This window comes from Molothrus aeneus, chromosome Z (genome assembly GCF_037042795.1).
Source record: "Molothrus aeneus isolate 106 chromosome Z, BPBGC_Maene_1.0, whole genome shotgun sequence".
NCBI lineage: Eukaryota > Metazoa > Chordata > Aves > Passeriformes > Icteridae > Molothrus > Molothrus aeneus.
In genome coordinates this window covers 3,983,237-4,009,984 of record NC_089680.1, presented here as the reverse complement: position 1 = coordinate 4,009,984, position 26,748 = coordinate 3,983,237, and the positions used below count along the sequence as shown (strand labels likewise).

The 26,748-nt window shown below is 40.2% G+C and overlaps 1 protein-coding gene across 1 annotated transcript in view; it reads left to right on the top strand.

Moving 5' to 3' along the window:
* PIK3C3 (phosphatidylinositol 3-kinase catalytic subunit type 3) overlaps window positions 1-7,633 on the top strand; it is a 71,504-nt gene extending 63,871 nt beyond the window's left edge. Inside the window, exons 24-25 of the mRNA XM_066569360.1 lie at window positions 2,817-2,942; window positions 6,911-7,633. Of these exons, the coding sequence (XP_066425457.1) occupies window positions 2,817-2,942; window positions 6,911-6,925 (141 nt within the window). The 3' untranslated portion in view covers window positions 6,926-7,633. The remainder of the gene's footprint in view (window positions 1-2,816; window positions 2,943-6,910) is intronic.
* Window positions 7,634-26,748: the final 19,115 nt, after the last annotated feature.

Below are 26,748 nucleotides of genomic sequence, written 5' to 3'. Positions count from 1 at the left end.
AGCTTTTAGAACTCATCCCACAAAGGAACTCGAGAGATTTCAGATAAGAATTACTGTTGCTTTCCTACAGAAGCTATAGGTCAGTGTGTATTAATCTTGTTGCTGCTGTTGCAGCTCAAGAGGTAAATTGTAATTTTGTCTTGTTTCTTCTCATCTTGGTTTCAGCAATCAGTTTTAATGCAGGGCTCAAAAACTTTCAAGCAAAGACTCAATAATGGGCATCATTTGATCCTTCTGTTAATTGCGAACTGATTGAGAGATGTAACCATGGGTCAATTTCTTTGCACATATATCAGTGTGCCCAGTGTGTTTTGTGGAGGTGGGTTTAATTAGTCATTCATTCTATAGAATGAAACTGCATCTTAATATAGTTAAGTTAGTTAGTTAGTTAAGTTAGTTAGTTAACTGCAAAGATTCTGAGGTCTTCTGTGAGCAAATTAGAAGATTGCCAAAGTATTTGATTACCAAACTTTTAATGTTTAAAGAATGTTACGGTGGTTTTTTTTTTCTTTTTCTTTTTGAAAGTGGAGCTAGTGATTTTGATGAATTCTCATTAACATTACCTTTTTTGTGAGCACTAAACTAGATCTGAAAGATATCTCTGCTGTAATTTGGGGATGCATTTAAGCTTTTGCATAATTGCGAGCATGTGAGTAGTCCATTAAATTCCGTTGGATTCTACTGTGTGCGTCATTCACTGCCTAAAACTTCTGATGTGGGAGTTAATAAACTTCCTTCTCCTCTTGTTTGTTATGAAGATGAAAGTTCTTCATAACAAGAACTTCTTAGAATAATCTGCTGAATCTCTCACTGGTAACATGCTTAATTGAAAGTTTGAACTTTTTTGGCTTAATCCATTCTTTCATATTGATCAAACATTTTTTTGCGAGGAAGTTGAGGAAAAACTACTTTATACTTACTTCAAACATATCAGCAACAGAGTTATAATGGTTATTTTGAATGAAGAAACTTTATGTTTATAGAACTCTTTTCGAACCTAAAGGATTCTACAATTCTATAATTTTTCCATACTGTGCCGGCTAGCTTAGGCTTTCTATTACAGTGCTGAAGGGCACTATTTTGGAATGTATTGCCTTTGAAAGGAACACAGAGTTATATGCTAAACTGAAATCAGTTAACACTCAACTGAAATCTTGGAGCATTTTTGCTGTCATAAAGAGGGTGTTGAGTATGTGGTGTTCTTGGTGCATAGAAAGCATACAAATTAGGACATGAAGGTAGTATCACCTCACAAATTCAGCTTTATTGTGAAAATTGTTAAAATAATTTGGCTCACATTTTTGTCACCAGCTAAAAAACAGTGAATTCAGGGAAAATGTTTAGGAAAGACTTAACTCTGTCTTACAGTCACAGCCATGAGAAGGTTAAGAAACACATAATTTGATATTTGCCTCCATGAGAGATTTTTGATTGACAGCTCTTTAATATAAAAAGTTTTAATGAGCTCAACTGTTTGAGATGGAAATTGGACAAATTCAGATAGCAAATAAGTCACAGTTTTTAAACAGGACAATTAATCATTGAAACAACTAGCCTAGGATATGAAACATTCTGACTTGGCATAAAGATAGGGTAAAAGAGATTGTTTGATACCATTTTACCTAGTTCATTATGCAGGAGGCTGAAATACTTGAATATGATGGTCAAGCACAAGAGCTTGAATTGTTTGAGAATAAAGCATATGACTACATGGCAGCAATAAATCTTCCACAACTAATGTGAATTTGCTGGGCAATTTAAATTCTGTTACCAGCACTACTTTGCAAGGTAACTAGTACTTTAAATGATGGCCATAGTGTTGCTTTGGCAGTGCTAGGATCTAGGCTCATCAGAAGATATTTCAAGGAGGAAGAGGATAAAACCAGGCTCAGTGGAGTTAGGGCTGGGCTCCAGTATAATAGGGGAATTTGGACCAGTTCTGAACTATTTTCTTAGAATTAGTTGGAAGTCACTGAAAGGCATCTACTGCCTCTTCACAGATGTTCTTGGCATTGCCAAGACAGAAATTGGAAAGTATAGGTATTGCTGTATTCTTAATTGTGCATTCAGAGCATTCAGATTTTAACTCATGTACAAGTCATAAGTACTAAACAGAATGTGTTACTGGTACAATGTTATTGTCAAAAGAAAAAAACATGTAAGGGGTTAGCAGTGTCTCCAACCAAGTGTTCTTGGCCTGTGGATACAGTTAAAGAAATTCTCACTTACATACAAAGGTCAGTTTTGGCAGAGTTGATCTGCTGACACTTTCCTCCCATTCTGTATTCTTAACTGCCTATTCTTTACTTAACTCTACTTAGAGTTTTTTTAAGACAAACGTTACCTGAAAGTAGATTTAGAGTATCAAAGTGTTACATCCTTTCTAAAATTATTAGGATCATCCAGACTCTTCCAAATTTGTATTTAATAGGTGAAAGTTCCGTGGTTTTTCTCAAGCAGCATTTCATTCTCTAGTGAATATTGAATGTTACCTCTTTTTCTCATAGCATTTCAGTCCTGCTTAAACTTGTATTTCTAAGTGCATCACTTGACTTTTTGACCTTGAGCTTTGAAATTACTGGTTTGAATTAGGGGATTGTTTCTAGCTTATTTAAATACTATTTTTTATTAGAGGACTTTAAATAGCTGTTTTAAATAACATTGTACATTTCCAAGAATCTGCTGTAGCTTAGAAGTAAGAGAGAGATTCTCCACTAAACAGCCAAAATCCTTGTGTCTGCTTCTGTATACATTGATAGAATAATGCATGTTTTTAACCACTGAACTAATTTTAGCCATTTCTGCTCCCTTTCCAGGTGCAGGACAAGTTTCGTTTGGACCTGTCTGATGAAGAAGCTGTCCATTACATGCAGAGTCTAATTGATGAGAGTGTCCATGCCCTCTTTGCAGCTGTCGTGGAGCAGATACACAAGTTTGCACAGGTGAGGTATTTTCTTCTCAGCTGCTGGACCCTGTGGTAGCTGAGGCGAGAGGTTGTGAGTGGTAGGTTCATCACTGTGTGATGTTTTAGTTCATTTAAGTACAAGATGAAACTGTTTTAGTTGTAGGGACTGGAGGACAAGCTTGTAGAGGTCCTAGGACTGAAGAACAGGCTTGTAGAGCTCCTAGGACTGGAGAACAAGCTTGTAGAGGTCCTAGGACTGGAGAACAAGCTTGTAGAGGTCCTAGGACTGGAGAACAAGCTTGTAGAGGTCCTAGGACTGGAGAACAAGCTTGTAGAGGTCCTATAAAATATTTTGAAGCACCTTAGCAATCATGCAATGTCTGGTGTCTGGGATAAGGCAACTTCTGATGCCCATCCAGGCTGGGCATGAACAGCCCCAGAGCAGCCCTGCCCAGAAGGGCTTGGGGGTGCTGTGGGTGAGAGGCTGCACATGGCCCAGCCATGGCACTCACAGCCCAGAGAGCCAAACGTGTCCTGGGCTGCATCCAGAGCCCCGTGGGCAGCAGGGCAGGGAGGGGATTCTGCCCCTCTGCTCTGCTCTGCTGAGACCCACCTGGAGCACTGCATCCAGCCCTGGGCTCCCAGCACAGGAGGGACAGGGACCTGCTGGAAAAGGTCCAGAGCACTTCAAAAGTTACCAGAGGGCTGGAGCACCTCTGTTAGGGAGACAGTCTGAGAGAGCTGGGATTGTTCAGACTGGAACAGAGGAGGGTCCAGGAAGACCTTACAGCAGCCTTCTTCCTGATGGTTTGGGTTGACAATAGATTATTGCCTCTGTTATTTTTGTTATTACAATATTCTTTCTATGAAGAATGAAGTGTTTAACCCAACATCTTTTACTTTGTGCTATATTACTACAATACACACTAAGAGAATAAAATACTTGATTCCCATGTTAAATAAAACTGTGTTTACAAAAGCATTTCTGCTTTGAATTTCCAATTCTTTTTTTTTCCCTTAAAACCATCTGACATTTAGTTTGTGTTTATCGTGGATTTAAGATATTACACTATTTTCCTTAAGTATTAGACCATGACAAGAAATGGAATTAGGAGAAAAAATTAAACTGCTCTGAAAAGCCAGTCATTATCCTGATTTTTAATTGATTTTTTTTCTTCAAAAGCCTAGTCAAATTCTGATGTGAACTGTGGAGAACTATTCTTATGGTTATCCATTTTGCTAAAAAGCATCTGTTCTTTTCTTCAAACTTAGTTTTTATTTTGAAGAATTGCACTGTAGTGCAGGATGAGAAGAAATAATGTAATTTCCATTTATGTATATATTTAATTAAGGTGATGTTTTATGAGATGTGAAAGAAGGAAGTGTAATTATATGGAAATGATGCAAAATTTGTTGTCATTCACTATGGATTACTTTGAACTTTGGGTGGAGAATGGGAATTTCATAAGGCAAAGTGAAAAATGCCTGGCATCTGCCTTGGGGTTCAAATAAAATTTAAAAAAGCTATTAGAAATATTCAAGTTTGAAGGTTTAAGTTTGTCCAGTACGTGTGTAGACCTTTCTTTTCATAACATACTGACAGTCACTTTTTTTTAAGACATGCCTTTTTACTTCATTGGCCTTAGGTGACTGCCACACTCTCCCAGATAATTGTTACTGCATTTGTGAAAGTGTATTACAGGTTTGATTTGGGTGACCTTTTCTTTTTCCATTCAGGCTTGTTTTTGCTTGATCTTTCTTCAGTTCTTAGCCCTGCTTTTAAAATCACGGGACAGATTTGTTCAGAATATTTAAAAGTACCCAAGAATGTTATTCCAGGTTTCTGCGGGATGGGGCTCTGAGCAACCTGGTCTAGTGGAGGGTCTCCCTGCCTATGGAAGAGGGTCTGGGATTAGTTGATCTTTAAGGTCCCTTCCAACCAAACCATTCTGTGACTCTGCCTCCCAGGAATGATGTTCCATGCAAAAAGCTGATACACATTCCAGCAGGCACTGATTGCTTCTTCCATTCATATTTTTGGGTGTTAATGTACAAGCCCACTGGTGTATTATACTTTGGACACCAAATAAGCAGATGTGACAGCCACTAATGTAGGTCTGATATAGTTATCTTATTTTGTGGTTTTTACCTCTCCAGCTGGCCCATGCTGAATTTCATCACAGAGGTATTTTTCCTGAGGCTCTGTGCAATCTTTGTGCACTGCTGCAGAGTGTGCAACCTGTGTGCTTTTAGGTTCCCTTTCTGCTTCGGGCATCTGGTGCCTAGAATGAAAAACAAGTGTCTTGATTTGCAAGTGCTACAGGCATCTCATGACTCCATGTGATGCTAGTTTTGGAGTTCCAGTTACTGCCTTTATTCACACTCTAAAAAATTTAGGCTTGCAGGCTTTCTCCTGCAAAGATACTGGATTGCAAGTGTGAGGAGAATGCAAAAAGAATAGACAAAGATTAATCAGCAGTTGACAAGTCTTAAGAATCTATGGTTTATTAATGTATTTTTTTTAATACTTCAAAAAAAAACCTGATGAAAAGTAAGTGTAATTAATGTCTATTCTCTATATTATGGGTGAAATGGGAGGCTTCTTAGTGATATTTATTACTTCATCAGTCAAAATCATTACCTTTCCTTTTTGTCTGAGGCAGTCTTAAGAATTTGCTGCTGTAGTCTTGATGGAGTCTGCAAATCGTTAAACAAATGAACAATTAATGGGTCGTGAATTTGCCGTAAAGGGATCATCTTACTGAATGGCCAATTGAAGCTTTCCGTTCCTTCATCTGTAATTCTGCATGGAATTGCCAGTGGCCTTGTTCTTCATAGTATTATAAGTTGTCTGGAAAAATACCCCAATGCCACACAGGTGTTATGACACAAGTGTAAACAGCAGATTTGGCCTAATGCCACACAGTATTTCATTTCAAATGCTGTTCAATGCATTTTTTGTTTATGAGTAGATATTTATTCTTTTACTGCCTTCAGAATAGGCCTGTGAGGAATCTGCACAGTCTACTGCAGCACTTAAGAGCTTTTTAACAAGTCTGGTTATTATAGTAACCATGGTGTTTCAGTGTTCTATATGTCACTCTGCATTAAGTAAAGCTCTTGGATAAAGTAGTCTGGATGTTTTGGAATCAGCTCAGTATTGTTCTTTTATAACAATATTCTAAATTGCATTCAGTTTACAGGTGTGTTATGAAGCCTTTAGTTTAATTTCTAATGTGTCTCTAATCTGTTATTTTATCAGATATTTTACAGACCTTTTCATGCACTGCCTGTCTCCTTAATGGTTACAAAAAAAAGTTGTCTCAAAAGTAAATAAATTCAGCATTTAGAATAAGCTAATGGTGTTGTACAGTAGTTCTCAAGAGGATGAAAAGGTGCATACTAATTTTAGTTTACACTAATGAAGACTGGATAGCCATTTCTCCCTGGAGCGTCATTTTCATTTTAGGAGCATTATTTATTTCTGCAGAGGAAGGAAACAATCTACAGTTGAAGTGTCTAGTTTCACCTTTTATTTCCCTTGCAAATTTACAAATCAAGTCAGTTGTATTCAGGGCTGAAATGGTAATCAGTGATTAGAAAAGTGAAAGCTTGTGGGATACAGGGTGTCTCACCTGAACTGTAGCGGTACAACTTCTACAACTGTAGAAGGTCCATGGATTTAGAGTATCTTCAGGCAGTGCTTCTGCATCAGAGAATGCAGGCACCTCAGCACAGGGCTTCTGTTTTTCTTTCTACTGGATGTAAAGATTAGATAGGGAATGTCTACCAGCAGGACTGTGTATATTGGATAAAATAATTTGTCAAGGGGTATATAAAGTTGGCTTCTGCTTTTTCCCTTAAAAGGTTGTGAAAATCATCTACCCTTACATATTTCACCATGTTTTTAAACACAGAGTTCAATTTGTGCATAGCATTTGTTCTTTGAGAGTAAAGCAGATTGAGTAATCTCTGTGCTGTTGTGGTTTTTTTCTTTTCTTTCAGTATTGGAGAAAATAAGCTTTTTGCCTGCTCATGGTGGAAACAAGCAAATGCTCAAAACAGGGACTTTCTCAAGCCCTTGTGGACTTTAACAGTTTTGGAAGCAAAAGCTGCAGATTTAATAGTGTGAAGAACTGAAAACTCAGAAGGTAGAGAAGCTTCTTTGAATCTCTGTTCATTAAAGGTTTAAAACCAACCATTTTTTAAAGGAATATGATTGTTTGTACCATCCTTGGGAGCCTCAAAGGTTGAAGTAAGCAACTTCCTCTCAAGCCAAAGATAACTGGAAGAGTTGGATTTAATGGTGAATTATTGTATGTGTTAATATATTTTCTTATTTAAAAATAGAAGTACATACAAAGCTAAAGCAGGGAAGCTACAGTTTCTCAGTGCAGAAAAACCCCTCAAAAAACTATGGTAATCCTCTCTCATCCCTTCCCACCCACTCTGTTCCTTGAATAAGTTTTAAATGTAATTCATATGATCCTTTATTTCCTGCCTTAGGCAGTGTTATCATTTAGAACGGACAGTCATTTTTGCCTGCTTACAAAGCGTTTTTAAGTACTGATAAGTTACCCCAGCTGTAGGCAGCCAATTGAATGATTGCTAACAGGCTCAGCAATGGGAATGCACAGTGAGCAGTTCAGTATTTCACGCTTTAACTCTAAATTTTTTCTGTACAGTGATTATATATTCTTCACTCTAATAAAAACATTTGTTGTTGCAGTCTTGAGGTGTTCTATTTTTTCTTTTTAATCTCACTTGCTGAGACATGGCACACTAGAGGATTATATTTGTAACGACTGTCTTTTTGCAAGGATTTTCACTCCTCAGTTTACTTGATGCTGGAATAACACCACTCATGAAATTACTTTTGTGCCACATGTTGAGTTCATAATGGATCTGGTTTGTATGATCAATAATGTAATTAGCTCTTCATAAATGCGTGGCTCTCTTCAAAGGGTGCTCTAATAGTCCTGTATTTTTTTAAATAACATTTTAAGTCAGAAAGAAATCCTTCCCAATTACAAAGATAAGAGGGACCTATTTGAATGTGAATCTGACTGGTATTTGTGAATCAATTTTGCTTTGTGCTGTTTTCCCTTTTTTCTCCTGTATGTATGACTTAAGAACTGCATTACCCTAGTTGCTTGGTGCTCATGTTGTTTAGGAACACACAGTGCCACAGAGGAGCCATCATATTTTTAGCCCCTCTTAACTTTAGCTCACTCTTCTTTGGAGAAGTAGTAGTGATCATTTTCTTATGGTTTGGTTTTTTTTCTGTCAGACTTAATATGTTCCTCATCTGCGTCTGTTTCTCATGAACTTGTTCTATGTACAGTGCTTTGTGGCACTTCCCAGGTATAATTCTGAGAGCCTGGACTTCTCAGATGTTTAGAGAGAATTCTGTAAAAAAAATGGTCCTTTTTGTTCTTTTAATACATTTCTAATGTGCATCCTGCGTGCTCAGACAACTTCTGATCTTTATGAAGCAGCCACACTTCATTTGACTTGAATTCTTGTCTCTGACCCCAGCCCTTTCAACTGTACATATTGTAGGATTTTTCATCTCTTTCTTTTGAAGAAAACTTCCTGCTCTTCCTGCTCAAGTCTAATTATGAAGGATATGGGCATGACCCAGTGTGTACCAGTTGACCAGACAGGCCAAGGTTGTCTCCTTATTAAAACCCAAAAGACATCATCAACTCGATCCTATAACACATTTTTACTTTGCAGAGATGTTTATAAACTGTTAAATATTGACCTTTATAAGTGCATGGTTGTTCACTATGTCTTGTGTTTTAGAATTAGCCTGTTCATATGCTGGACTATGCAACAGCCTATTAAAACTTTAAAAATTAAGTTATAAATATTAGCATGTGAACCCAGGTGGAATGTGATTACAGTAGAAAAGGCTTAGGAAGAGCCAGACTTCACTGTACTTCACTGTCCACTTTTTAAATGGAGAATATCAGGCACAGAAGCAGAAAAGCTTGCCTGAATCAGTGGAAAATAGTCCAACCAGTGTGTTCATCTGTGTTTCTGCATGTGGAGTGACTCTGCATATATTTTCCGTGTATTTTCCAAAGAATTTTGTAAAACAGTGAGCACTGACAAACCACCTGGATATGTCTCCCATCCAGCTAGTGGCTTTTTTTAAGCTGATATGCCTATTCTGTTCCTAGCTCTTTGGAATCCTTATAGAATGAAGAACAGGACAACACTGAGGCTGCTACAACATGCAAGATGCAAGTAGATTTATACTTTAAGCCTTGTCTTCTAAATAACAAGTATTGTTGAAAATTGAAAAACATCAATAGGGTTTTTTTATATAGTCTTATATAAAGTTATGACTCTGTTTTGTAAAATCTGATGGCTCTTAGCACCTCATGTGGCATAATTTATTTAAAGTAAAACAGACAGTTGAAAAGAAGAAAACCAAACAAGCTGGGTTGCTGAGGGGATATAAGTTACTCTGTTTTAAATAAAAGATTTTTTTGTTTTTTGGTATGTTACCAAAATCTTTGATTTACTGGAGTTAATATGTATAATAGGTTATCTGTCATGGCTTGATATCACTGTATAATACCATGAGTCTATTATGTGTCTGTTGTCTCTAATAAATTCTGAATCCCTTGAATAACTACATAAAATTCTGTCTTGGGGAGTACAATTCTTAAAGGTGAAATCCTTTGTATATTTCAGAAAGATAGAAGCCTAGTCAGGTGAAGGTACCAATGTGAATGTCAGACACTGCACTTTTATTTTTGTGAGTGCATAAATGGGGTAGGCACATGCACAGCACACAGCTCTGCATGGAGTGAGGCAGTGAGCTCCATCCTGTGTACTGAAGCATGGAAACCAGGCTGTACCAGGTGTGCCACAGAGTAACTTGTCAAAAGTCACCCTCTTAAGTCCCTCCAGGAAGCATTACAGAGCAAAAGAAATAAAACAGTCATTAATTTTGCCATGGACTTATTTTGACCAGCAGTTGTATTTTATATAACTTGAGATAAAAAGTACAATAAAATTACCCTTGTGGGTTCTTTATTTGCCTTTCAGCATTCCTCTTGGTCTCATACTGATCTTTTTTCTCACAGAACCTGTAGGGGTTCTTTGGGATTGAGGGTGGGAGAAGCAAATAAAATAATTTTATTTTTCCTTCCCTACTGTGGACTGTCCTGAGTTGTTTTCATCTGCCAGTGCATTAGGAGCAGAAAGTGCCACAGTAGGCTTTTCTTTTGAGGGTAAAGAAGCAATAATTTCCAAAGTAGGATTTCTGGGGAAGGCAGGGTAGAGGATTGAGAAAGATGTGAATGTGCTCTGTGCTTTTAATACAAAAGACCTCTACTTTTGGCAAGAAACTTCCCTGTTCTTACAGACAGTTATCTGGTATTGTTGTTCTTGTGCAATTTAAAATAAAAAGTGCTTTTGCAAGGCTTTATAGGAATAATGACTTTGGAAAAGGGAAGAAAGAACAGCGAATGGGAATTATAACACCCCCTTGCAGAGTGGGGATAGCAGAAAGAGAGGCAGTCTAAATGGCCTGCTTTTTGTAGTCAGGAGAGGTTTTACTCACAAGACCTGGTATCATCAGCAGATGGTAAAATACTGTGGTTATTATGAAGTATCTGAAGCGCCTACATTTTAGGAGTCTTAAGGGAGTCATTGAAAACAGATTGCAGGTGGATTGTGTTAAAATAGATTTTTGTAACCTCTTCAGCTGATGTGATGATTCTTTGTAATAGCGAGGCTACTCAAAGTGTGATATTGGTGCCCTCCTGCCCTTCTGTCATTTAGATTGGACCCTTCAAGGGTGAAAGAAATTTCATTTTGGAGGATAAAATGCCCAACCCCAGTTGCTTCCTGAGTATTAACAGTAAAGGGGTTCACCTGCCTGGGTTCAAACCTGAAACAGCGAGAACACTGCTTGGGGAAGAATCCGTAGCTCCTGTGCACACAGGCATTAATCACTTCAGCTGTGTGTGGGACAGTCCTTTCCAAAGGGAATTAAGCTATACCCTGGGGAGGTACCTAAATTCCAGATAAAACACCTCTGCAATTAGTAGCTGTGCAAAACTTAACCATTTGCAATTCCTTCCCTTGCTAGAGGAGTGTCCTCTTCAGTGGTGAGGGCTCAGAAGGTGGCAATTTACAAGGGTCAGTGTTCATAACCTGCAGTGTAGAAAAAAGTGATGTGAAGGTGTGGCTGAGCCACTGTGGGTAGCTCTGGAATCCTTTCTTCCATGGTCAGGCAATTCACTTTGGTCCAGCTTGTTTGTCCTCACAGTGACAGTCAGATAATTCCACTTTCTTTCTCTTGCTTTGTGTTTAGACATTGATTGGATTATGTAACAGGTAAATCATAAAGATACACATCCCAAAGTGACAAACAAACTGCTTTGTCTCACTTCATCTATTAAGTGGGAAGACAATTTGCCTTTTTTTGGTGTGTCTTCTTTCACTGGGCATCAGAATATAAAGGTAATTATAACCAAAGGATTTTCTCTCTCATATCTAATTTAACATCTCTCACTGATTACAGACTTAAAAACTCACATTATTTAAAAAAAATAGTTTTGGGTTTTGGTTTTGTTTCAAGTTTAGTTTCTTGTGCAGACATGTATGAACAGTGTTCTAGCTGAGAAGATAGGAAGTAATTAGGTGGAATCTCTCCTTTTAACAAAGCATCGGCAAACTTCTCTTTGAACTTCAGGTGGAGTAACCTAAGTTTCATATCTGCGTGCATGTATAGAGAGATGGCTGTGCATCTTGCCTACTGATGGTGTAGCATCTTGTCCTGTGTCCTCAGGGCAGGGACAGAGCTTTTTTTTTTTCTTTTCCAGTAAATACTGAATTGGTTTTTGTGTTTTTTTCCCCTTATCTGATGATGCCAGTTGTACTTACTCAGTGCATTCAGCTGTCCTGACATTTTTCTAAATGCTGTATTTTCATTAATTGACATACAAGTGAGAGATTTCTGATGAAAGCACAGCTGGTCTAGTAGCAGTGTCTATTCCCTGAAGTGGGCAGCTTCCATTTCAGCTTAAACTTGGAATGTTTCTCTCTTTGTCTGTCCCTGCTGGGAGCCATTCTTATGTAGATAACGTCCCGATCCTGCAGTGACAGACTCAGATGCTGAGATTTCTGACCCCAGGGCAGTGAAGGGGAGAGAGTGGTGCCCTGATGGTTGTCTAAGTCATTCACCAGCCTCAGGGATGAGAACATCGCTGGCATGACAAGAAGCTCTTTAAAGGAATTATTCAGGTGAGGTCTCTGGTCAGGTTCTCTTTTTCCAAGGGAAAGCACAGCTGCAAACCTTGGGACAGTGAATGAGGTTGTCTTAAAAGCAAACTACATGGCAGAGACCTGCCTGTGGAGACCTGGAAGACCTTTTCTTGTTGAAATCCTGAATATGGGAAAAAAATGTGTTTATATAGTTTAGAGATGTTTTGCATAGTTAATCCACAAAGTTTACTAAAACCTGTAGGTGGTACATTTTCAAGGATATTGGGCCATACTGCATTTATCTTTTCCAAGGTGCAGTGTGCCAGTAACAAGGTGCTGTGTGGCATCTTACTCCAAACGAGGAGATGACAGGTCTCAACTCCTCTGCTTCTAACTTGACAAATGCTACTTTTGAAACGAGAACTGAGAGGCTCTGTGCCACAATCATGGCATGTTGTCCATTGGCCTTGAAGATTTTTTGCTTCTTGAACTTGCATTTCCCTCCCAGCTCTGTAAACTCAGTGGTGCAGAACCCATTCTTAACTTGTCATGCACAAAAAGTACCACAGCTTGGGGCTTTAATTTGAGGTGGATTTGGGAAGTGCCATTATAACTTGCCAAATAGCTGTGTGTTTTGATTGCACTTTGTGTTCAGACTTGGTTCATTGGCTTTTGTTTCTTCCATACCTTAAAGCTCGAAGGTGCCTGAAGAAATGTATCTGCTGGAGCCCCTGGTCCTGTCAAACAGTGTTCTGGCAGTTCCCTCCACCCTTCTGTCTTGGAAAGCTCTAGTAAAAATATGGAAAATTAATATGTTTCTGTGCTTTCATTAATTAATTAATCCTACAGTTCTGTACATACACAGGTAAAATTGAACTGAAATACAGCAGTTTTTCAGCTTAAGCAAGCAATAGCCACAAGACACACTGTGTCAGGCCTTTTGATCAGTGTCCACGTTTCCCGCATCTCTGTTGTCCAGCTTAGGGTGTACCTGATCCTGATTTAATATTTTGTAACAGATAAATTATTTCATTCAGTGAAGAGATACAGCCAGAAGGACAGCTAATAGCTGTATGATTTTTTTTTTCTCGTTTATCACCACATGGGATGCAAATGGAGCTGTACAAGAACAACTGAGAAAATTACATGTCCCAAGGATTATTTTCTTGTTTACAGTTTCAGATGTATAAATGAGCAAGAACAACTCATTTAAAACTTGGAAATCAGCATAAATCAGGATGCCTACAGCTCAATCTTACATCTCTATTATGTGTGTATACAAAAGGCTTGCTTAGCATATGCTTTTCCACTATTTCATTATTTGGTTGTCCATGTTTATGTCCCTGGTCATGTACCTACTAATGTTCCTCAATAGTTTTAGTGCTGAGCCTTCTGCTCAGTCATAAAGGTTGTTGATTTTGTTGCTCATACTGAGTTCTATTGTAGCCATTGCCATTTTTCAGTCCTGGGTTGGTACTGGGGCAAATGCAAGCACAGCTATGGGGGTCAGGTTACCAGCTGTCCTGAGTTTTGTGACTGCAGTGTCAGTCTTGAATTTAGGCTCTCTCTGAAGATGCAGTCACTGAATGCTTGAATTCAGTTGCACAAAATACTGTAATGCAGGAGCATTAAGGAGGAATCTGGGGCCATTGCAGTTGCTACCATACTGACACAGATTTGGGGCAATTACCCCTATTTTAATTGTACTAGATTAAAGCTGCCAGATGCATGAATGTTATGATCCTGTATGTTTCAGTATCTACAGGATCCTGTTCAATTCTTCACTACCTTTGGATAGCTGCTCAAGAATCTCTTCTTCCCATTTGCCTTGCCAGACTAGCAGGTAAGGATCACTATCCTTAGCTTTTTATTTGGATCATGGATTATGATTTCTAAAGGAAATTTGTTCAAGATAGGTCCTGCATTTAAGCACTATCCTTCCTGGACTCTAGGTATTGCTCTATGGGAGCATGGATATACTCATGTTTTCCATGTTGTTTTTGTCACCCCGCCATGGCAGTCTTGGCTACCTCAGGCCGTTTGAAATGGCCCTGTGTGCTTCATTTTAGCCAAACTGGATCAACTGCTTTAGTACGGGCTGATTCTGAAATTACTAAATTCCACTGACTGACAATGCTGAATAGATTTCCATGGACCATGCTGGGAACTTGATGCAGGTATTTGTATGAAGCCAAAATACGTGTGACTGTTCTGCTTTCCTGCCAGTACTGGCATGTTCCTTGCCCAAACCAAACAGAGGGTGTTCCTAACTGGACATCTCAGCCATGGGAGGTTTTGAGAATTTTAAGAGTCAGATCCTCCTAGTTGTCAGCAGAGAGGCTCAAGGCATTGGGCCATTTCCATCTCTAAAGGAGGTCACAGCCATGGGCACGCAGACTCTGAGCAGTGGAATTCACTGTGAGTGTGGATTAGGTGTACATCCAGGCTTTAACTTGTTTGACTCTATAGTCACACACTGTTGTATTGTGTTTTTATTGTTCCGTTTCTGTAATGGTTTGATCTATGTACCCCCATTCCCCCATTCTCCCCAGATGTTTTTGACTCGGGTTTGCCCCGAGTTGTTTCCCTCCTCCCCCATGTCAATCTTCTAATTCTGCTGATTCATTCCCCAATCTCCTCCCAGCACCCCTGTCAATCACTCGGCCTCCCATCCCCTCTTTCTAGAACCTTCCAGCAGGGGCATCAAGTGATTGGTCAGAGGTCGGGGCCCTCCCCCACAGTATTCCCCAATTTGTTGCCCCTCCCTGTCTATCTCCCCAGTTTCCACACCCCCAGTTCTTCCCTTTGGTTGTTCCGTGAATCCCTCCCTTGTTTCCACCCCCCTTTATAACCTGTTGCAAGAGCTCAGTCTGGGCTCTTCGCAGCTGGTTTCTCTGAGGCACAGAGCTCCCCTTGAGCTCCCAATAAACCTTGGACTTAACCCCTACGAAGAGTCAGCTTCTAACTCCTCCACCATTGTCAGTCAGGGCCTCCCCTGCATTAGGGCTCACAACCCCAGCTGCCCGCCTGTACCCCCTGGGCACGGGAGAGTGTTGTTATGAACAAGTTCATAAGTTAATACAATTAGAGATGTTAATGTTAATCTGAAGTTGTAGTAAGTTCATTGTGTTAACTAAATAGTTGTTAAATGTTAAACCTTTAAGTTGTCCCCACTGTTAATTCCCTTACCTTACCGGTACCCTTGTTGCATCTGTCAGGTACTGCCTCTGCTGCTCTCCAAAATGGCGCGGGGTAACATCCCCGGGAAATACGCAAATTAAGAGACCTTCAAGAAAATCCAACCAAAGACCCTAAAGACTATGAGCTACCCAAAGATTTAAGGAACTAAGCAACAGGTCCTATTAGCGAAAAGTTCTCCTACTCCACCAGCAAGGTTTTAGATGTCGCTGTGACCTGACTAGAACTGGGTCAGAATGGGGACCCTAGACGACGAGCCAAAAAAGGTGTCTTCCTAGGTACACCAGGAAGCCCCAGTTCTAAGCAAAACTGTCTGCCTCCCTCTGTGCGTCACCAAAGGCAGCAGCAGCGGTGTGCACAACCCCTCGGGCCCCCACCCAGAGCTGATCACTCAATAAAGGCATCCAAAAGGAGCTGGTCTCCTTGCCTTGCTTTTCACAGTGTCACCCGCAGTCTGCCACGTTGGGGCTGGTCGGGCAGCGACCGGACGGTCACAAAGAGGACATGGCGACAACACACACACTTTCCAAGAGGACTCAGAGGTACAGGAATGTTCAGGGAAAGGGTTAATCCTGTCACATTTTCATCCAGTTTGTTCCCTTTGTTTCCGTAAGCCTGAAAGATCTTTGTTTCCTTGGGCCCACCTTCACCAGAAATTGAGACCTTCACATACCACAAAGTATAAGGAGGACAAGCCCCATCACTGAGCACTGTGATATTTTTCCCATACTCAAATGCCTGTGGATGGGGCTTGGAGCAACCTGGGCTAGTGAAAAATGTTCCTGCCCATGGCAGGGGGTTGAAAAGAGATGGTCTTTAAGGTTCCTTCCAAGCCAAACCATTCTGTGATTCTCTGAGAGCTATAATGAGCAGTCTTCCCCCAGAACCACAGGAGATGGTCGTGTCCCAAGAAGACAGACTGCTTTTCCCTAAATTTATTAATGGATGATGTTGCAGCAGAGAGCACCATGTTCTAGAAACACCAACTTCTCAGAAGGTGGAGCAGAGTCAAGTGTACTTCACACAACTGGGCACATCAACAAAGCCTAAAATCACAGAGGAGATAATTACATGGCCCCAGAAAATCAAGTAGCTGTTCCCTTATGCCCAGCTTGTGCTCTGAATCTTCCCATAGCATCCAGTTGCCACAATAGGTAGGCTTCAGATGTGCTTTCTCTGATCTCATTTACCTGTTTTCAGGTGTTTTGTGAAGCTTAAAATAGCAAATGTGTTCAGTTCTGGTAGTGGAAAGATGCCAGATGAGGCCGAAATTATTAACTTTTATATGGTGGAGATTTGCATGAATTATGTCAAATTAAACATGAATTTCTACTCATACTGCAGTTTTCAAATGTCTCTGGAGGATTTTATTGGTTATTCCCTTCATATATTCTTTAATTCTATAAAATCCAGCATGACTGAGGATGAGAAAGAGGATTTTTTTCTTATTAATATTTATTTGAATCATTGAAGAAATGAGGTTTATTTGAATTTGAAATAATTATGGTGAATTCCTGCTGGCACAAGAAAGGACAGACTTCATCCCAGTGAAGACTGTCCCAATGAAGACTTCATCTGCTCCATGGCTATCGCACCAGCTGTTTTCCATTTCACATATATGAAGAGTTTTGCCAGTCTCCTTTAAATCCTATATATCTAGCATCAGATATGAAGTATCCAAGTGGTTCTTATTTCATCTGTTGCATCTGTGTTGTCTTCTCTTGACCTTTTAAATCTGCAAGCTCTTCTAAGCAAGGATCATATCATTACATTTGCATAGTGATTATTGCCAAAGGTCTGGAATCAATGAGGGTTCCTATAATATAAATAGTTATGGAAGAAACTAGCAATCCAAGCCCAAATGACAAAGCATTTGTAAATAACATAGCCACATCTTGATAATTAAATTAACTGTAAAATCAGAAGGAACACTGGATAGCTGCACAAACGCCTGTGAAGAAAATGTGTACTTGCACATTTTCATTTTGATCATCCTGAAAATACCAGAAAACAGAAACTAAAAACTTAAAGAAATTAAAATAATTAAAAACAAATAAATTTGTTTTCTAATTCACAGTGAGAAGAGTTGTCAACTATTGGTTTTAAACTAAACTGTGTAAGCACACAGAGAAATCTTTTTGCTAGATTTCTACACGGCGCCAAATAACTTCTGGTGGAGAACAAAACAGGTAATAAATATATTCAGAGACCTTAGCATTGCACAATATAGAGCTGGAAAGAGACATCCAAAAGTTAAGCCTGAAAAATGTTATTGTTAAGAGGGCAGTAATGCCTTCCTGTGACTTGACTCCTCACCATGAAGGCACGTGCTGGATTGCAAAAACAGTTATCCAAGGTTTATTTGTAACAAAATGATGGAATGATAGAATAATTTGGGTTTAAATGGATATTTACAGAGCATCCAGTTCCACACCCCCTGCCATGGGCAGGGACACCTTCCACCAGATCAGGTTGCTCCAAGCCCCATCCAACCTGGCCTGGGACACTCCCAGGGATGGAGCAGCCACAGCTGCTCTGGCTGACCTGTGCCAGGGCCTCACCACTCTCGTTGTAAAAAATTTCTTCCTAATATCTAGTCTAAATTTACCTTCTTTTAGCTTAAAAGCACTATCCCTTTTCCTATTGCTAGAGGTCTAATAAAAGTCTGTCCCCATCTTTTTTACAAGCACTCTGTAAGTTTTGAAAATCTGATCAGTAGAGTACCACCATCACCATAAGGAAAAACTGCTTTATGCAGGTCCAGCTGTTGAAATGCTTATTCAGATAAGAGATTTAAGAGTTCTAATACCCATAATATTTTAAACAAAAATCTTTTCATGCTCAGTAGCAGTCACAGAGCAGTTGAACATTAGGATTTGTCAGAATTAGAGAACGTACAGAGAACATCCTCATGCTGCTGCACGTGTGCATGTGCATCCACACACTGAATTCAAGGAAAGAAAAATTGGTGTCCCATTCCAAAACAGATTCCAAAATGGAATAGGAAGATGAGTAAAAAGCATAAGCAAGGGAAGAAAATGCCTCCTAACACAGGACCAACAGCTGGACCGGGAAGCTTCAGTTTAGGAAGGAGACAAATGAAGAAGGATGTGAAAGAATTCTTTAAAATCTGCAGTGCCAGATTTTGTACCCAGTACAACAAAGATAAAAACTTGCTGAGGAAGGGACTTAACTGTAAGGAGAGCCTGAGCGAGCTGGGGCTGCTCAGCCTAGAGAAGAGAAGGCACAGGGGTATCTTATCCACCTGTATAAACAGCCAGTGGGAAGGAATGAAGAGGAGGGTCAGACCTCCTCCATAGTGACCAGGGGCACGACAAGAGGTGTGGAGGTGGTCAGATATGGGGACAGGCTGCCCAGAGAAGCACTGAAATCTCCATCAGTGGATGTGCACAAAACCCAGCTGGACATCTGCTCCAAGTGACTCTGCTTCAGCAAAAGAGTTGGACCAGGTGGTCTCAACAGGGTCTCTCTACCCTAAGCTATTCTGAAAATCCTGAGTTGTAAGTGAAAAAAAAGCAATGAAGAAGAAATTACTGTACTTTTCTTGGTGAACAGATGGTATCAAAAGGAAATTAACAAGACAAAGGCTGGAAACAAATAAAAGAGCTTTTTACACAGTGCATAATTGAACTATGGAGCTCTTTATCATAGTGTTTGTGGATGCTAAATAGCAATTAGATAAATGCATGGAAGAAACATTCATCAAGGTCAGTTAAATACAGTATTACCCAGAATTCATGGATTTCCTTAATGTACAAGTCATTGGAAACTGAGAGAACAGACAGCAAAATATATTTATAATTTATATTTATATTTATATTTATATTTATATTTATATTTATATTTATATTTATATTTATATTTATATTTATATTTATTTTTATTCATATTCTTAACAATGTGGTTCTTTTGACTTTTGTTACTTGTCACAGTTGAGGACATGACATGACAGCTGACCTTGCATAGCTGGTCCTATGTTTAGAAATACAATACATGTGCATTTTGTAATCCATTTCACTGCAAATGCTCTGAGGAAAAAAAATAAAAATTAAAAAAAAAAATGAACTAGAATTTGTCTCAGAAGAAGAAAATGTGCCTTAAGAAGAGAAAGAAATTATTTGGATGGAGAACATGTTTGTTCAGCAAGAAAGTTCCATTCTAATTTCTGCTTTTGATGACTGCCAAGGCTATTTAAAATTTTGATATTTCATATGTAATACTGGAAATTCCATAATGAAAACTATTCAAGCATAAGTGAATATTTAATATGCTTTTCAGAGGCTTGGTCTACTTCTAAAGTATAGAAGTTTAAATAAAATCACTTAAATGACTTAGGGAACTAAGAAGTTGTTGATTTTTGCAAAACACAAGAGTCTATTAGAAGACTGAAGCTCTTCCTGTTTAAAAAGCAAATATTACAGTTTTAAGAAAATCCGAAGCATATGCTGAAGAAATGTTTTATCATAATTAATTTTTAGGCAAAATAGGGAAGAATTTGATTTGCATGAGCCAGAAGACTGGCTATCTCTGTAATGGACTACAATTGAGGAGACTGAACCTTAGGGTTTATCTTTAGCTTTGGTTATGTCAAAAAAACAAGTTAATAAGCAGCTACACCACTGGCTTGCAGTGCAGGGAAGAAAAAGTTTGGGTAAGAGTTTTCATATTTCCTTTCTGGCTGAAGACCTGTATGCTCAAACAGAGAAGAATAAGTGGATGTGACAGGATTTTGTGCAAAGATTCTGAACAAGGTTGAAAATGTTGAGAAATTGGACAGTGTGGGGATTAATTGAAGTCTGGGCAAGCAAGTTTTCTCTTGAAGATGAGAGCAGCTGAAGCTGCCTTTGAACAGATGTCGGTGGGACACTGTGATTAAATACATCTTGTTTTTAAAGCTCTGCTGCTCCCTGTGAAGCAGTGATTATGAACCAGATCAATTATGCTTCAGTATTCGTATTAAGGCTGAATTTTTTTCCCGCTGTTGCCTTCACTCCAAGTTTTTGGAATGAGATGGTAGAAAAGGAGGAACTCGGGTTACTAACTCAGAAAGGCTGATAGTTTTGTTTGGGTAGGAAGAATCCCATGAAATGTCCTATCTCTTTCTTCCTCTAAATTAGTTTCAAATATTCTAGCTTTAGGTTTTAGGTTTGGGGGTTTGGTTTTGTTTTCTTTCTTTACTTTTTTTTCCCCCCCGTATCTGCCCTGGGTCAGTACTGACTTCTGTGGCCAGCACCTGAGCCTGATCCATGCTGTGTTGTGAAGCTGTTGTGAGCTTCGTCTGAAGAGCTGAACACAGCTGTAACTGTTCCAAGTCCCTTTGTCTGTACTTTGATTGCTTTGATAATATTCTTCAATTATATGTGATGATAATTAAAGAACATTTAAAGCATTGTACACAAAAGAAACATATAACTGTGTTGGAAGTGGGATAAAAAATGTCTTTATTTAAATGCTGAGATAGTAGGAAAAGAAAAAGGAGGAAGCCATGTGCTTAAAACAGCTTTTAAGCAGAATTTGAGGGTCTGTGGTGCTGACTTCATCCACTGAGACAGATCACTTTGACAAATCTCTCAGTCACTCTTTGACCCTAAAGTTTGTGCCTCGGGTTGAACATGGTATTATGCCTGTTTTGCTGGGTTTAAACACCACCAGCACTTAAATCAGGGCTCTGGGAGCAGGTGAGCCTCTCAGTTTGTGGCAGCTTCAATCTGATGGGTTTGATCTAAAGAAATATGAAACAAAGTCAAGAATCAGACATCACACAGACTTTCACCAGCCACGTTACAACAGCTGTCAGCTACTGATGAAAGTTTTCCAGAAGAAGGAGAGCCAAAGCCTGTGAGCTTCCTGGGCTCCAGGCTGACATCATTTCCCTGAGTACTGCTTCTTCCCACGGGCTGTGATTTCCCTGAGAAATCTCTGTACTGAGTGAAAGTTCCACCACACTCCAGGGACTAGAGCAAGGACATGGCCAGAACTTCTCTGTGCAGCATAATCCCCCCAAGCTGTTGGACTCCTCATTCATTAGAGCTCATAAAAGCAGCTAGTTTTGATGACTGATTGACAATAATTACCTCTAGGATATAATCCCTCCTGTCTCTGACTATTTAAGTACTCTTCTGAAAAGTTAAGTGAGAAAAAGAGGAAAAAATCCCTCTTGGAAACTGCTTCCACATCCACTATACTTAACCCATTGGCTGTTAATTATTCACTGTGTGTGAGCTCACATTGTACCTTGCAGAAAAGGCACCATGAAAGATGTTATAGACAGCATTTGTGAACACAAAGAGCTTTGTAAAACCACTTTTAGTCCATAGTACTCAAGACAAGCCTACACTACAGTGAGTCAACTGCCTCTCAGATGATTTGGACAGACTTTTATAAAACTCAGCACACAGTGATTTTGTTCTCTTTAATCAGTTTTCCACAGAGGAACCCACTGTGAATGCAAACCCTGGCACTGCTGACAAACAGAACTGAGGGTATTGAGATTTTCTGCCTTTCCCAAAAGAAGTCAAAACTACAGATATACATTTTACATGCATATTTTGTTAAGTTTTGTTTTCAGCACAGTGTCTTCAACTGGTGGAGCTGTTTGATTAGCTGAAATTAACTATAGTGTATGGAAATTATATCTGCCACAGGAAAAGACCCAGAGTGACACAGCAGGACATGACAGGCTGCTCTGGAAGAAACAGTTTTCCCCTGAAGGCAGTAGAGCTCATTTTGGGATTCCACTTTAATCATGTGCTGTGGTCTCTCAGTATGTAAAAAAAGACCCCAATCAAAAGGGAATTACTGCCTGCAGATCACAGGGTCCGAGAGACATGAAAAACGATGTGCTGCTTCTGTGGGGAATGATTTACTGGCTCAGCACAGGCCCCTTAGAAAAAGGGCTTCTGTAATTTTGTTTCTTCCTAAAGGATGAGGAGAGGACACCTGTGCTGTGGCTCAGAATACTTTTTTCAGATCCTTCTCATAGTGAGTTTCCATGGGAGATTGTCTCCAATATCAAACCCACTTCAGGACATCCTTTTCTTTCTATTGTCCCACAGCTCATTCTTGCCTCTGTGTAGCACTGTGAGATTGTGTGCAATGACATCATAGAAATTAACATGAAATACAGGGGAAAATACGGAATGAAGAAATCGGATGAAAGAAGTTTAATTGAGAGAAGTGATGGATGTAGTTAAAGTACTTCCAGTTCAAAGGAAGATACGCCTTGTTAACACTTAAATGAAGACAAATCAATTCCTGTGCACTGCTTAGAGCCCCCAAAAACTGTGCTGTGAGTGAAAAAAGTTCCCTGCATGTTGAGGAATGCACATGCCTGCTGGGCAGTACTATGGAAGGAAACAGAGACCACAGAGCTCCATCCTTCCCAGCCCTTGGGGAATATCTCTATATTTTGGAAAGGCAGCTGAGCTTCCAGAATAAGTCCAGTTCTTTCTCCATGATCTCACTGCCTTCTAAGGGCTTCCTGTGAAGGGTTGAAATGCTTTGGAAAAATTTCATTGTGGTCTGAGGGTAGTTTAGAAGTTTGGTGCCCATTCATCCTGATGTCTAGTCTTTTAATAGTCAAATAATCTAGTGGGATAAATGAATGGCAGAGAAACATTTAATGAGATGCATTAAAATTCTTGGAAACAAGGGGTTTAATAGCCATTGAAAGTCATTAAACTTTTTTGTTTGCCTCAGGCAGACCAGCAGTTATTGGAGACTGCTGTGAAGTTTGAATTAGGTAAACTGTCTTCTAAGAGACATGCACATATGAGGGTAAATAACCAAAATCAGAATCAGTGACAAGAGGAGAAAAAAAGACAGTGTTGGCTTTGCTTCCTTTTAGGTACAGATCAAATCCAAGGGGGCAAATTACTGCATTGGAACAACTGGTTCTTTGAACATTGGAAGTTTGAAGAATGAAAGAGGCTCGTCTGTTACAGGGTGGTCACTCAGCTGAATTTTCAAATGGTGACAGTATTTCTTGTTTTAGCTTTGGGTTTTTGTTTCCTGAAGCTAGGAGGATTACAGAAATTTCTGGTACACCTTCTTTTTCTAATGATTCTTGCTGCAGACCTCAGCTGTTCTAATCAGCAAAGAAATTAATACAGTCTCCTTTCTTGATTAAAGATTAAATTCCATGAAACATACATTCATAAAATCTTTTTGTGACCTCCCCAGTCCAGCAGATACAGTTGAAACCAGCCAGCAGCTTCAGCAGTTACACTGTGAGGAAGCTCAGATGGATGAAAAGTGGTAACATATACCTTCCAGCACTGAAAATGTTCTCCTTAGCTTTGATGTCCGTCAAATAAAATTATGCTAGCCAATTTCTCCTCTACCAACCCCCAGAATACAGGATATTAAGAGCTTGAATTTTATATGAAAAAAAAAATTCTGAATCCAACTTGGTGTCTTATTGAAAAATGCTGTTTTATCACCTTAGATCCAGGGGCAAAACCATCACCTTTGATAGAAAGCATTAGCTCTCACTTCTCATCGCCTCTACTGAATAAACTATTTTAGACACTTTATTGCTACTATTATATTTAAAACAATCCACATTGTCTGTACATCTATCTTCTGAGTTTGCCCTTCCCATAGTCCTTCAGTCTCCCGTTGAAGACCATGGGGCAAACTTGGGCAGCACTTTCATGGGTACAAATGGAAAATATCCGTGATAAAGTCTATCCCTGCAAGATAATCCTTGTCCACATTTTATTGCAAGCAGCTTGAGCAGTCTGAGCCTGATTATCCTAGGGTGATGCTATGATGCTAGTATCCCTATTCATGTGTTCTGTTTATGCTGGATATTATGTTCTGTGCCTTCAAGACTGGCTCTGAAGAGTGAAAGTTTTGTTTTGGTTTTGCTATCAGCCGCTCCCCCACGGCTAGTGGGACACACAGACAGGGTAGTACATGGTGCTGCTTTTGCTTTTTGCTTGGTTTTTTGCTTTGCTCTTGCTCTTGCTTCTGCTTTGCTCTTGCTTTTTGCTTCTGATCATTAGCTACTTTAGCTAAGCAGTCCAAATTTTTCCCTGGACTGTTTTTCCTTTCCCTTTTTTTGAGAACCTGCTCTGGGCTGGGGCCTGGCAAACACTGAGAGTCTGCCCCTTGTGGCCTAGCGGGGCCTACTCTGGGCAGCAGCTGCCCCAGCGCCGGAGGGACTGAGAACACAGTGACCACCCCAGGAGAGACTTTCTGACTTTGTCATCTTTGTCAGAGCGGTGAAAGAGTGTTGTCATCTGTTACTGTTCATTTTGTGTGCTGGGGGGTGCTGTGCCTGTTAAATAAACAGGTTTTTTCCACTTCTCTCCGAGGAATCCTTCCTGACCCAGTTGGGCGGAGGGGCTGTGTGGGTTTGCTTTCTGGAGGGGCCCCCATTGGAGGTTTTCTCCCAAATCTGCCCTAAACCAGGACACTGATGAAGGTTTTACAGTCCTGCTCTGCAACCTGAAGAGCTCCTCAGCTTTACAGACAGCTCAAGCAGGGCAAAGAGCTGCACTTGGCTGGGATTACACAAAGTTCAATCAAGGAACTGCAGTTATAACAGCCTTGTGGTTCGGGCTTCAAGCTTTCCAATAAATTACTCTTTCTACAGCCTTGATGGTCTGTGATTTCACCTCCCTTGCAGAGAAACCATTTTTCCCAAGTTTCAACATGTCCAAGAGAAGCTTGAGTGGCTGTAGGTAAGGCAAGGAAGCAGAGGATGATCCCTCCAGCTAAGGCAGTGATACGGTTAAGGGCACAGTAATCTTCCTCTCCTGGAAGTGATGGAAAAGCTCCATAATGGAGCAGACGTTCCCTGAGCTGCACAGATGCCACATTAGTGCTACACCCAGGTGTGCAGGGGGAGCTAATTGAGGCCGGATCTGGGAGCGTCGCAGGAATCGCCAGCCTGGCACGCGGGACCCAGCTGGGCTTCAGGAACAAATTGGATCAGGGACCCAAGGCAAGATGAGGCTGTGACAGGGGAGGCAGCAGGCCTGGTAGGGGGGAAAGACAAAAGAATAATTAAATCAAGGAGTTTGGTACAGCAAGGAGTGGGGGTAGTGCTGAAAATAAATGCACAGCGCGTGGCTCAGTGCAGGGCTTTGAGGGCACTCAGCAGGATTTGATGGAAACCCCCTGATGATCTATAGGGAGGGCAGCTCCTTGCCCAGGCTCCCTGACGCTCCTGCTGCGGCTGCTGCTGATGATGATGGTGCTGGTTCAGCAGGTGCTCAGCTGCAGCATTTGCTTCCTTCCATGAGAGCCCAGCGTGCAGTCTGGGAGGGGAGGAACTGACTGGGGAGTTCCACAGTCCCCACTGTTGAAGTTAAAAAAGACCTCTAAAATCATCAAGTCCAGCCACTGACCCAGCACTGAGCTGAAACCTTCCTTGAGCACAAGGATATGGGTCTCCGACCTTTCCAATAGAGGCAGCTGTCTAAAGCACTCTTTTCATGCCAATTTTAAGGCATTTTAACATTTCCTGCATTTTAGAGGCAGTCTAAAGGCTGCTGTGAGCTGCTGCAGGAGAACAGACCTGTCCTCCATCCAGGAGGATGTGGAGAGCTGGGCACAACAAGGGCTGGGTCCTTCCCAACTACAGCTTCAAATGACCTACAACCCACGCAGGGAAGGTATCTCTTTCTAATCAAATAATTTTAGCCATCCAAAAGCTTTGCTGGATGAGGGTCCTGTTGCTGTAGAATGCTGCAACATCTGCCTGGAGACTTTTTTTGGTCTGTGGAGTTACCAGCTATAATCTTTGAGCTGTTTTTAGACTGAGCAAATGCTCTGTGCATATTAAGCTGTTTTACTGCTTCTGTTTTCTGATGTAACTTAACAATGATGCAAAAACAGTGTCAGTTCTGAGTTTCCCATGGAATTTGGATTGTTTTGCCACCATCTGTCTGCATTACTGACTTTCAAAACTGTAGGAGATAAAGACTGATAGTTTATCAAGCCACCTTTCTCATGTTCAGCTTTCTGGCAGACTGATGAAAACGTGTGTTGAATCCTAGTCTTGTCTTAAAAGCAGAGAGTCAGCCCTAAAAAGTAAAGCTGAAACAGGGAAGATTTAAATTGTGTATTGGGGAAAAAAATCTCCAAAAAGGTGGTCAGGCATTGGAACAGGCTGCCCTGGGGCACTGGTAGAATCACTGTCTTGGGAAATGCTCAAAAATTGCTTAGATGTGGCACCTGGGGAGGTCTTTTCACAGTGAACCTGGCAGTGGTGGGTTAATGGTTGGATTTGATGGTCTTAGAGGTCTTTCCAGCCTTAATGATTCTGTTTTTCTTAGTAATAACTATTCTGTAATGCCCTAGAAAAAGCTAATGAAGTGGTTCAGACCTCAGTGCACTGGGGTTTGTATGGCTCTTTAAATTCTTTAAAGGAGAACGTTCAA